Below are 12,847 nucleotides of genomic sequence, written 5' to 3' on the forward strand. Positions count from 1 at the left end.
CACAGGGTGGGCCTGGCCCGCTCCGCGCGGCGCGCCCCTGGGGGGGCCGCGGCGGCTCCTTCCATTGTGAGGGGGAGGGGAGGCGGCGGCGGCAGGGCGGTCCGCGCGCTCCGCCCCGGCGCCGGCCGCCCCGCGCCAGCCTCCTCGGGGACGGGCAGCCCGGCGTGGCCCCCGCTGGCCCGGCCCGGACGACCCTCCCCGGCTCTGTACCTTCCGAGTCGCTGCCCAGCGACTCCTGCTTCTGCTGCTGAGGTTCCTCCGCCGCCATCTTTAAACAGCGCCGCACTGCCGACCGCTTCCGGGTTACCAGTTGCCCTCCTCCCGGAAGGGAGCCCCTCCTCGTGGCCCCTCCTTGGCAACGCCCCTAGCAACGGGATCCCCTCCGGCGCCCGCACCCGAGGGGCGCGCCGTCCGGGAAGGCCGCCCCGGCCCGCCCCTGCCGCCTGCGCCCCTGCCGGGCTCCGTCCTCCGTCACCCAGCGTTCCCGGGGTGATAAGGGCCTCCTGCAGCCAATCAGTTTTCTTCCCACGGGAGTGGGAAGCGCGGATTGTGTTACCGAGATAAGTGGGGAGATGAAATTAAAATCACCGAGAGCGGCGTGCCTGCGGCGGGCTCAGAACTCAGGACAGGCGAGCGCGGTGAGAAGGGAGATGGGCGATCGTGCTGACTCGGGGCCCGGACTCCCCCGCCCCGTCCATCACCGCCCCTCTGCACTGAGCCGCGGTTCTGAGCCGCTTTGGAGTCCTGCCTCCGAAGGGAGAACGTGTTCCTTAGGGTCAAGGCCGAATTCTCGGGACCTAATTTTGGACTCTGTGCCCTTCGGCTTATGAGAAAAGTAGGGTCTTTTTAAAAGAAAGGAATTGATAAAAATGGAAAACAGGACTGGGCCAGTGGCGTAGCGGTTAAGTTCATTTGCTCCTCGGCCGGGATTCGGGTTCGGATCCCGGGCGATGACCTGCACACTGCTCATCAAGACATGCTGTGGCAGCGTCCCACATACAAAATAGCGGACGATCCGGCCGGCCTGGTGGCCGAGTGGTTAAGTTCCCACGCTCCGCTTCAGCAGCCCAAGGTTTCGCTGGTTCGGATCCCTGGCGGCGACACGGCACCGCTCATCAGGTCATGCTGAGGCGGCATCTCACATAGCACAACCAGAAGGACCCACAACTAGCATACACAACTATGTACTGGGGGGCTTTGGGGAGAAGAAAAAGAAAAGAAGATTGGCAACAGATGTTAGCTCAGGTGCCAATCTTTAAGAAAAAAAGGAAAAGATCAGCACAGATGTTGGCTCAGAGCCAATCTTTCTCACCATTAAAAAAAAAAAGGAAAACAGATTAGTAGTTGCCAGGAGTAAAGAGCCGGTGGGGGCCCAGGGAAGTGGGTGTGCTTGTAGAAAGGAAACGTGAGAGATCCTTGAGGAGATGGAAATCTTGGCTGTAAATGAATAGCCTGATAGAAACTGTACTATAGTTTTGCACGATGCAAGATGTTACCAATAGAGGAAACTGGGTAAAAAGTACATGGGATCCTTCTGTGTTAATCTATCAAAATTGCCTGTGAGCTATCTAAAGATAAAAAGTTTAAAAAATGGCATGGCCTTGAAAGCAAAAGATGCTGTTATTTAGAGAGGTTACAGTCTGGAGCTCTGGTCCCCAACTTTTCACTATCAACGGCCTTTTTCATGACATGACAGTGGCCTTTCAGCCCTCGAGGAGGCTGCGCGTGGGCCCCAATGAGATCCCTCGGTGTGTGGCAGTACAGGAGTGGAATGTGACCGAAAGTTGCACGAGCTGAGTCCAGTCCTAGAGCAGGGGCACTTGGCGCCTGGGCTCGCTGCACAGCCCACGGTGGCCTTCTCATAGCAGCACTACAAATGCCAAATCTGTGTCCCAGCAACGCTGCGGGTTAGTATTCACTGGGTCATTGAACCTTGGGGTTGCTTCCAAACTCAAAAAAGCAAAGGGTCTGCCCTGTTTGGACCCCATACCGACCAAACTTCATTCCTTTTCCCAATTTTAACAAGGAAATCTGTAACCGCCAATCAGATGTTCAGTCAGAAGAGACCTGGTGTTACAAAATGGAGAGCTAAGATAATTGATGACAAAAGGTGGTTTCTATTTGGCTTTCCAAATCTGGCAGATAGCTATAAGACAACCCCCCTCCCCCCAATACTTGGACTAGGAAGTCCACAGGGGGAGCTGGGGTTAGGACTAATGGCCAGGACAGGGAACACAGCTGCTCTGCAGAGTGAGACGGAATCCCACTTGGGGCCCAGTGCTGGACTGCAGCCAGGCTACCAACGCCAAGTAATGCCTCCCTCCCACACAAGGGTCCCGGTCTTGAAAGACAGACCCGCACCCTCAGTGTACAAAGGGCCTGTGACTGCGGGTCCTCTCTCCTGGCTGCTGCCCAGCCCTCCCCTCTTGTCAGGCAGAATGGGAAGGAAATGAGCTGAGGGAAGCTTTGGTCTCAATCCAGCCCAGGATGGTCCACTTCTGCCCTGCTCTTTTCCATGACAATTTATTTGGTCATTAATAACTGTTCTCTTACTCTCATCCCATCTCTCCTATCACTTTTACTACTTTAGGATTTTGATTTTCTATCCAGAGGCATCGAAAACCCAACTGCACATTTGCTGGAGTCACCAGCATAGCTCTAGACTTTTCTCTCTGCCTCCCAACTTGCCAACCCAGAAATGGCCCAGCGGGGGCGGCCCTGGCTGCCGAGGCCTGTAAGGAGACGGGCAGCAGTGGTGCTTGGGTTCAGGTGCTGTTGGATACAGTCGCCAGGGTGACAGGCAGCAGCCCAGGACTTTATTTTCCATAGGACCGACACGGCACAGGTGCCTCCTCACAGCCCTGATGGCCCGGAGTGTGTCAGGCGGAGGGAGAGGAGACCCCACGCACGGCCCAGGGGCTGTGAAACCTCAGCCGCAGAGGAAGAGTTTACAGAACAGCACAGGGGCCCTAGGGTGCCACCTGGCTTGCAAGCCCACCCAACCTCTTCCACCTCTCAGGGGAGGGGGCCAGGCAATGAGGACACAGCATGGGCCCTGGGACAGCCACAACCCTCACAGCAAGGCCGTGGCCAGAAGGCCTCGAAGGTGGGCCAAAACGAGGCGGGGTGATCCCTCCCGAGGCAAGCTTGGCTGTCAGGCAGCTGCCCAAGAGGGGGCCTGCCCGTCCCCAAAGGAACCTCTGGAGCTGCTGCTGCAGGAACCCACGACGGTCCCCAGGCACCTGGCTCCAAAATCACGGTCTAGCGAGGCTGTGACGGCGCAGACCCAGACTGATGAAGCTGCGAGGGGGCTGGACTTCGGGCCGCTGGCAGGGTTGATAGTTGCCTGCAGGATCCAGGCCACCTAGGGCAGAAAGCAAGCAGAGGGGAGAGGGCCCCCAGACTCACACCACCCACACTCCTGTAAATGCCTCCCGTTCCCACTCCCCTCAAGGCTGCTGAGGGTCCCATCCAGGGGTGCGGGCCCCCGGGAGAGCCCCGCAGCACCAGGAGAACGAGTCATTAGCCTCCTTATTGCTGCCGTGCCACATCACCACGAACCTAGTGGCTTAAAATGACACAACTGTGTAATTTTGCAGTGCTGGAGGCCAGAGATCTGGCATGGATTTCACTGGCCTAAAATCAAGGTATCTGCGGGCTGTGTTCCCTTCGGGAGGCTCAGGGAGAATCTGCTTCCTAGTCATGCAGGGTGTTGGCAGAATTCTGCTCCTTGCAGCTGTTGGACTGAGGTCCCCATGTTGTAAACCAAGGGCTGTTCCCAGCACCTAGAGGCCAGGGCATTCCTTGGCTCACGGCGCACTTTCTCCATCTTCAAAGCCAGCAACAGCTGCTAGTAATTCTCAGGTGGCACGCTGAGATGCGCATCACCTGCCTGGCGTGTCTGCCTTAAGGACTCATGTGATCACACCGGGCCCACCACACAATCTCCCGTTCCAACGTACTCAGCTTTAGTCCCATCTGCAAAGTCCCCTTTGCCACGTAAAGTAACATATTCATAGGTCCCAGGGGTTAGGGCAGGGACATCTGTGGGGGGACATTACTCTGCCTGCCATACCACCTTCATTTTACAGAAAACGCAGACTGAGAGAGGTCATTTAGTAAATGGACAAGCCAGGCCTCCAACCCAGGCCTTCTGACTCCCAGTCTACTGTTCTTGACGTTATGGCATCTGCCGTGACTGCAGCTTCCCCCGACCTGGGCGCACAACCGGCGGACACCCACCTCTCCAGACTCAGCATCAGACAGACCCGGACACATAACGTGCTGTTTGGGAGTACAAGGAGCCTTGTTTTCTCCACAGGGAATGGCTCCAGGGCCCGATTTGGTTAGGGATGAGAGATGGACACTGAAAGGTGACCAGAGTCAGCCTAGAGGCCACACTGAGGATCAAGGGGACATCGGGGTTCAAGCATGACAGGTCACTTGCAGCCTGAACTCTCCCGTCCACCGCAGGGTACGACCCTGCCACCTCCACGCCTGCTGCGGGGCCCGCGGGCTGTGGAGGGTGTGGCAGGAGGAGCTGTTGGGCTTGCCAAGGGCTTCCTCAGACCAGGATCCTGAGGACCTGCCTGTAACTGCTGGCTGCCCATCAACCTGAGGAGGGGCTCAAGACGCCCAGCGTTGGGCTGGAGTAGTCCTCCTTGGACAGGGGGACCACTGTGTCCCTTTGGATTCCAGGGGCACAAAAATGGGGGACACCCAATCAAAACCCTTGGCAGGGCAGTTGAGTTACTATAGAAAACCAAGACAACACTCCTCTCCTGGTGTCACATTCTTGCTCGGTGGCAGCCCCATGGCCTACTCTGTGCCTACAGCAACGCTGAGCCAACCAAGGGCCAAGCAGCTCGGAGGCCTCTGCTCAGGAAGTGGGAACAGGAAAGCCTCCCAGAGTGAGGCATGGGACAGGGGTGACCCGCTGTTTGGGAGGAGATGCCTATGAGGCCCCTTCCCCCATCTCCCAAGACAAGGGAGCAGTTGCGGTGCCTGCAGGTTATAGGTAGGTGCCCCCGGCTCAGCACCCCAGCCCGGCCGGAGGCTCCGGCTGGCCCTCCAGACCCAACATGGGCCCCCCAGCCTCCCCTGGCCAATCTCAACCCGTGCACACCTCCCAGCATTCTGGGACGTGTCCCTGCAGGCCCAGACACAAAGGCTGGTTTGTGTGGAAGGAAACAAGCCTTTCAGGAGGCAGGCAGCCAATCCCTACCCTCAGGGAGCAGCCACAGGCATGAGCTGAATGGCCACAGTAGCCAGGCACGGGGTCCCGCAGGCATCACTGGACACCACATGAGGAGGGAAGACCACGCAAAGGGAGGGAAGGCAGGCTCCACCTCTAGCCTCGCTCAACACAGAGCAGGACCCAAGGGCCCTGGGGAAGAGGGGTGGCGAGATGTGCGTTCTGACACCCCGGGCCTAAGGCCCCTCAGCTCTCACCTGGCATCTTTGCCCACTGTCCCATCCCCAGGCGTCCTGGTAGCCTCAGGTCCCCAGGGAACACTGAACCTATGCCTGTTCAGAAGTCACTCACATCACACCAGCAGAGGACACAAAGGAGAGCAAAAGGCACATCTTCCTCCAGGGGTGGGGCCGGCAGGTCTGATCATCCCTCCCAGACGCTGGCAGTCAGGCGGCCAGCTCAGTGTGCAGCGCTTCCCAGGCAGTCCCAGCCCTCAGAAGCAGCACTGAGCAAGGGCCCTGGGGATGGAGGAACAGCAAATTGCCCAGGCCAAGGAGGAGGGGGCAGGAAAGCAGGCAGGGAGAACAGGAAGGCAGCCAGTGCCCAGCATTTACAGATACAGCGCGAAAAGGAAAGGGGCCCAGGGTCGACACAAAAAGGCAAGATACTGTGAAGTGCCCGCCTCAAACTAAGAAGAGCAACTCACACCTGAGAAACGGCTGGAGCCACCCACCAAGGAGGAGAGGGGAGGCTGGCCCCAGAGAAGGGGCTTCCGGTGGCAGAGCTGGCCCCAGTGGGAGAGAGACAGACACAGAGACATGCATGCAAGGCTTTGAGCTTGGGGCCACTGCGGGAGCTAGAGGAGATGAGCAAGGGCTGCCCAGTGACAGGAGAATCTGTGTTCCCAGGAAGCCAGAAAACACAGGAAAGCATGCAAAGGAAGTGCCACTTCCAGGCAGCAAGGAGAACGGCTGAGCACACACGACCTCCTCCAGGGCACAGAGCCAGCAGATACACCGCCAGCGGGGCCCTCCTCTCCACACCCCCACCCACCACCACCCTCGGCTCAAGTGTGGAGGCAGGAGCCCAGGCCGAAGGCACGATAAGTTTCAGAAGCAAGGTTTAAATAGACTTTATTGTTACAAGGGGGACCCTACCGAGCAGGGCCTTATAAGCCGATACATGTGGTCCCAGGATGTCTCTGTGGTCCCAGGATGTCTCCGTGTCATGATTGCAGACGTGGTCACTGTAACCGAAGGACATGATCCAGGGGAGGCCGGCCAGGAATGCAGCAGACAGGATGAGGACAGGCCGGGGGCGGTCAGGTCAGAGGGGGAGGGAGAGGCCGGCTTCCTTCACTCCCGCTTCTTGTAGTCATCCAGGTGTGACAAGATCCAGCCCGCCGGCAGGAGGAAACACAGGAAGCAGGAAGTGAGCCCAACGGTGACATCCTACACAGAGCACAAGGAAGAAGGAGCCCCCAGAGTGAGGATTCCCCCAGGCTTCGGGTAGTGTGAGAGGTCTTCCCAGGCAGCAGAGAGCCCCCCGTCAGGGGGCCAAGATTCACGCTCCAGAGAAGGGACACAGCAGATCCAAGGCCGGCTCCAGGCCTTGAGATAAAGGGTCATACATGGGGGCAGGGGGCCAGCCTGGGTTAGGACCCCTGGAGAGTCCACCACCAGATGATGACGTGAAGGACAGCAACCAGGATTTTAGACCTCCTTTAAAGCTGGTCGCTGGGATCCAGGACGCTTGCACAAGCAGAGAACTCTAAACACGCACCTCGCCTTCCCTGCCTTGACCACCCCCCTTCCCATCTCCTTTCCAGAACCGTTATTCGTCCTTTGGAGCTGGGGATAAAACACTTTTCACAGCCACTTCCATATTCCCTAGAGCAGTTGAGATCACAGGACAACCCGCAGTCAGCCTTGAGGGCGAATTCCTTCTCTGCCACTGAAGGGGTGACTTCTGACAAGTCAACGCCCTGCTCCTAAATTTCAGTTTCCTCCGCCAGGGAGCGGAGACCACGGCCCTCTCTTCTCGGGGTCATCGGGAGGACGGGATGAGCCCGGCACCGCGCCCGGCACACGGCAGACACTCAGCGGACGCCAGCTGCCGCGAGGATCGCTAGTGTTCCCTCCATCGCAGCGCTCCCCCGGCTCCGCTCCTAACTCGGGGCCCCTCCCCCGGACGCTGAAGACCCACCTTCAAGGCCGCGTCCTGCCGCTGAGGCCAAGGAATAAACGGGCCACACAGTGAAGGCTGTCAGTAAGGGTTAGCCCTCCCACGTTTCTGGGAATTACAGGAGCTGTCGGGGTCCTCTCGGCCCCCCTGCCCCAATAAGCATCCTCGCCGCTGACCGTCGGCCGGCACCCGCAGCGGACCGATGAGTGAAGGGGTTCAGAGAGGGCTCAGGAGGCTTGCTCGAGGCTTCACAGCGAGTAAGCGACAGGGTTGCGGCTGACTGCGCACCGACTGTCCCCGGGCGCTGCGCCCTCGCTCGCGCCGGCGGACACGCCCAAACCGCTCCGGCCCGCGCATCTCCCGCGCCTCCCTGCCCGCTCCTCACCATGGTCCCGAGCTGCTCCTGCGGCGGCTTGGAGTGGACCTGGGCGCGCTGCACCGGGAGCCGCCGGGCCGGGCCGGTCAGGCCTCTCAGCAGCAGCGGCGTCAGCGCGGACATGACGGCACCGGACAGACTGCGCAGAGCGGCTGCCTACAGCCCAAGGTCGGGAAATTAAAATGGCGGCAGCGGCCGGAAGTTCCGGAGCTGGGGAGGCTGGGAAAGGGCGGCCCGGGAGTCTCCCGGAAATGACGAAGGGCCAGCCTCCCGCCTGCCCCTGTCAGTTTTTGGCGCGTTCCTCGAAACAGCCAATCGATGCCATCTTACCACCGATGGGCGGGACACCTGGGGGGGGCGTTCCTTTCCGTTATGCCCCGCCTCTAAGGCGGTCTATCTTCATGAGTGACATCTACGGCCATCCAATCATATAAGCCAGAAACTGAGGCGGCATTATTGACTCCTCCTTCCATTCATTCTCAAATTTCTTTATTCAGAAATACCCTCTTCTGCGCCAGGGCTCCGTTACTTCTGGCCGGGAGGACTGGCACTAACCTCGCAGCTGAACTGTCCTCATTACTATTACCCTCTCCAATTCCAGTCTTCATGCCTCTCCCCCTACCTCCATCCCTCCCTCCTTTTTAAACATAAATCTACCCAAATCATACACCTACTTAAAAAACTTTCAGGGGCCGGCCCGGTGGCTGAGTGGTTAAGTTCGCGCACTCCACTTCGGCGGCCCAGGGATTCGCCAGTTCGAATCGCGGCTGCGGACACGGCACTGCTCATCAAGCCATGCTGAGGCGGCATCCCACATGCCACAACTAGAAGGACCCACAACTAAAAATACACAACTATGTACCAAGGGGCTTTGGGGAGAAAAAGGAAAAATAAAATCTTTAAAAGAAAAAAAACTTTCAGTGGCTCCCTATTGCTTACTAGACAGAGTCTCAATTCCTGGACGCCACTCTCCAGCCTCATCTCTAACTATTCCACACCATTCCACACCTTCCTCCTTGCTCTCTGGTCCTCCCCACACACACACACACACACACACACACGATCCTTTTGCCACTTTGTATTTTATGCTCTACCTAGAACACTTTTTCAACCCTTACCTAGCCTTCCTTTTGCATCACACCAACTCCTACCTCCGGGCCTCAACTTACTGGTACAGCTTATTTTATTCAGCAGATTTTTTTTTTTTTTGGTGAGGAAGATTGGCCCTGAACTAACAGCTATTTTGTATGTGGGACGCTGCCACAGCATGGCTTGATGAGTAGCGTGTAGGTCCATGGCCAGGATCTGAGCCCGTGAACCCTGGGCCACCGAAGCAGAGGGAGGGAACTTAAACACTACACCACTGGGCTGGCCCCTATTCATCAGGTATTTATTAGCCCCTACTGTGTGCCGGGCACTGTCCTAGACACATAGTAAACAAGGTAGACCAGGCTCCCTTATCACAGAACTGACATTCCAGAGAGGAGACGGTTAATGAAAAGCTATCAAAAGTGCCATGATGTGATAAGAAGTCACCAGGTAGCCTTCGCTGGGCACCCCTGGCCTGTGCGGCCTCGGATGCCCAGCAGCCACTGTGATGGTAAAGCTGGGTACATGAGGGTTACTGTAAATATTCAATAAGATTACCTTTCGACCTTCTTATGAAAAGAAGTTAATCTTGTCAATTTACTGTTTTCTTGTTTAACTGGGGTGGGGGGGTGACTCAAGGGTCACAAGGATTTATGAGCTTGTTCTTTTTAAAAATTTCTTTTTAACTGCAGTAATGTTGGTTTATAACATATCAATTTCAGTGTACATCGTTATATTTTGATTTCTGTGTGGATTCCATCATGTTCACCACCGAAGACTAATTACAATCCATCACCACACACATGTGTCTTATCACCCCTTTCACCCTCCTCCCTCCCCCTGGTAGCCACCAATCCAGTCTCTGTCTCTATGTGATTATTTGTTGTTGTTTTGTTGTTTGAGGAAGATTAGCCCTGAGCTAACTACTGCTAATCCTCCTCTTTTTGCTGAGGAAGACTGGCCCTGAGCTAACATCCATGCCCATCTTCCTCTACTTTATATGTGGGACACCTGCCACAGCATGGCTTGCCAAGCAGTGCCATGTCCGCACCCGGGATCCGAACCAGCGAACCCCAGGCCTCCGAGAAGCAGAACGTGGGAACTTAACCGCTGCACCACTGGGCCGGCCCTGATTATCTGTTGTTTTAATCTTCTATTTATGAGTGAGATCATACTATATTTGACTTTCTGCCTCTGACTTATTTCACTTAGAATAATACCCTCCAGGTCCATCCACGTTGTCACAAATGGTCAGATTTCATCCTTTTTTATGGCTGAGTAGTATTCCATTGTATATATAAACCACATCTTCTTTGTCCATTCGTCTCTTGATGGGCATCTAGGTGGCTTCCAAGTCTTGGCTATTGTGAATAGTGCTGCAACGAACATAGGGGTGCATGTTTCTCGATGCATTCGTGTTTTCATGTTCTTTGGATAAATACCCAGCAGTGGAATAGTTGGGTCATATGGTATTTCTATTCTTAATTTTTTGAGGAATCTCCATACTGTTTTCCATAGTGGCTGCACCAGTTTGCATTCCCACCAGCAGTGTATGAGGGTTCCCTTCTCGCCACATCCTCCCCAACACTTGTTGTTTCCTGTCTTGTTAATTATAGCCATTCTGATGGGAGTGAGGTGATATCTCATTGTAGTTTTGATTTTCATTTCCCTGAGAGTTAATGAGATTGAACATCCTTTCATGTGCCTGTTGGCCATCTGTATATCTTCTTTGGAGAAACATCTGTTCAGATCTTTTGCCCATTTTTTAATTGGGTTATTAGTTTTTTTATTGTTGAGATGTATGAGTTTATATATTTTGGATATTAACCCCTTATCAGATATATGGTTTGCAAATAGCTTCTCCCAATTGTTAGGTTGTGTTTTTGTTTTGTTGATGGTTTCCTTTGCTGTGCAGAAGCTTTTTAGTTTGAGGTAGTCCCATTTGTTTATTTTTTCTATTGCTTCCCTTTCCCGGTCAGACATGGGACTTGAAAATATGCTGCTAAGACCCGTGTCGAAGAGCGTACCGCCTATGTTTTCCTCTAGAAGTTTCACGGTTTCAGGTCTTACATTCAAGTCTTTGACCCATTTTGAGTTAATTATTGCATATGGTGTAAGATAATGGTCTACTTTCATTCTTTTGCATGTGGCTGTCCAGTTTTTTCAATACCATTTGTTGAAGAAACTTTCCTTTCTCCTTGTACGTTCTTGGCTCCCTTGTTGAAAATCAGCTGTCCTAAGATGTATCGCATGAGCTTGTTTTACAGGAGAAAAAGAATGCCTTCAAGGAAGTTGCAATCACCAGATAACCAGGCCCCCAGCTGTCATGTTGATGCCCAGAAGTCAGATTGCCCAAGGGCTTATCTGGAGTGAAAGAAACACAGATTACCCCTTTTTTCCCCAAAACTCCTCCTGCCAAGCCCCGTAGCTCTATAAAACCTCCTGCTTGCTTCTCTTGTTAAGGCAGATTTGAGAAAACCTACCCGCCCGCCTTCTCATTTTGGCCAAATTGAATGAACCTTTCTCCATCTCCAAGCACCAATGTCTCAGTGATTGGCTTACTGCTCACTGGGCACACGAATTTGAGATTAAGAGGTTCCGTATCAATGGCGCTACCCACAGAATCCGTCTCCATCCTAGACTGGGGGCCACCTGAGGGCAGAGCCTGTGTCTGGTTCACCACTGTCTCCCAAGGGCCTGGCACACATCGGACACTCAGAGAACGTGTAAGAATTGCAGGAGACTGAACAGCATTCAAGTAGGTAGAAGGCAAACAGGAGTGGGGGGGGGCAGCCACTGAGCCAGGCCTTACCCATATGATCTCATTCCATCTTCACAACCACAACATGAAGGAGATGCTATAACTATTTCAAATTTTTTACAAATGAGGAAATAAGCCTGGAGAGCTGGAAGACCTGCTCAAGGTCACACAGCTATAAGGCTGGCAAGCCAGGATTCCAGGGCAGTTCTATCTGCTTCAAAACTCTGGCTTGTAACCGTTGCACAAGCTACTGCGGAGAGGGACAGTTTCCAGAAGTTCCAGTTTTGACGTCCTGGTCAAAATGCCCTGGCATCAAAGGCTGCAGCAGGGGGTGGGGGTGGGGTGGAGTGGCAAGAGACTGGGAAAACGGGAGCTTTGGAGGAGAAACCTCAGCCCCATAGGGGCAGAGAGGCGGGGCTCACAGAAAGGTGGCAATGGATCCAGAGTGCCCCAAGAGTGGGCTGTGCCTGAGCATCTTCTGGATGGATGGGTTCCCACGCCCTGAGCTATCCAGGCCCTTCTTCACCCCTCCCCCATCTCCCCACCCTATTCATGGGTATCTTTAATGTCCAGCAGTCTTGGCACAGTTCCAGCCCCAGCTACCAGGCCTCCTGCCCTCTCCCTGCCCTGGGCCCTGGCAAACAGCCCAGGACAGATGCCTCTAAACTGTCCCCCCATCCAAGGGGGCCCAGGGCTGGGAGGCCCAGGCCCCAGCTGCCTGCCGCTGGGAGAAGAAACAGGGACCTCTCTGCTGAGCTTGGTCAGGCCTTTGTCCTGTGAACAAAGTAATGACCCTCAGACCAGAGCACAGCCAGGCAAGAGGCCTGAAGATACTTTAGGAAGGACGGGCCTCTCTGTGGTTCCCTGGGCTACGCCCTGGGGAACCACACGCTCGTCTCCTTCGCCAGCAGCTGGAGGAAGAGGAGTACATGTTTGTTGAGCAGGCACGTCTGTGCTGTGTTCCAGGGCTCTCCCCGTGGCCCCTGTGATGTGGCTTCTCTCAGAACTCCCATCAGAGAGGAGGAAAGAGGCTGGCAGAGGTTAAGCCCCGCGGCTGAATCTACGAATGCCAGGGCAGGGTGTGTACTTGGTCTGTCGCTGGATTCACCCCAAGCCGCCCATCCCTCCCCAGAACCAGGGACAGCCCTTCAGCAAGAGAGCACTGAACCCGTGTGGTGTTTTATATGACGTCACACTACATAGGAGTGGAAATAAACAAATTACAGCTACAGTGTGGACAGGT

At 55.2% G+C, this 12,847-nt stretch overlaps 1 protein-coding gene and 1 long non-coding RNA gene across 2 annotated transcripts in view; both read right to left on the bottom strand.

Moving 5' to 3' along the window:
- The window catches only part of OTUB1 (OTU deubiquitinase, ubiquitin aldehyde binding 1), a 13,207-nt gene extending 12,780 nt beyond the window's left edge, over positions 1-427 (bottom strand). The window contains exon 1 of the mRNA XM_046643269.1: positions 211-427. Coding sequence (XP_046499225.1) covers positions 211-268 — 58 coding nt within the window. The 5' untranslated portion in view covers positions 269-427. The remainder of the gene's footprint in view (positions 1-210) is intronic.
- Positions 428-6,310: 5,883 nt separating this feature from the next.
- LOC124228948 (uncharacterized) lies at positions 6,311-7,902 on the bottom strand. The gene is made up of 2 exons (XR_006885814.1): positions 7,764-7,902; positions 6,311-6,561 (listed from the first exon to the last, which is right to left on the bottom strand). It is a non-coding gene; the product is annotated as an uncharacterized LOC124228948 (long non-coding RNA).
- Between the last annotated feature and the right edge of the window lie 4,945 nt (positions 7,903-12,847).

The sequence above is a fragment of the Equus quagga genome, chromosome 17 (assembly GCF_021613505.1).
Source record: "Equus quagga isolate Etosha38 chromosome 17, UCLA_HA_Equagga_1.0, whole genome shotgun sequence".
Taxonomy (NCBI): Eukaryota; Metazoa; Chordata; class Mammalia; order Perissodactyla; family Equidae; genus Equus; species Equus quagga.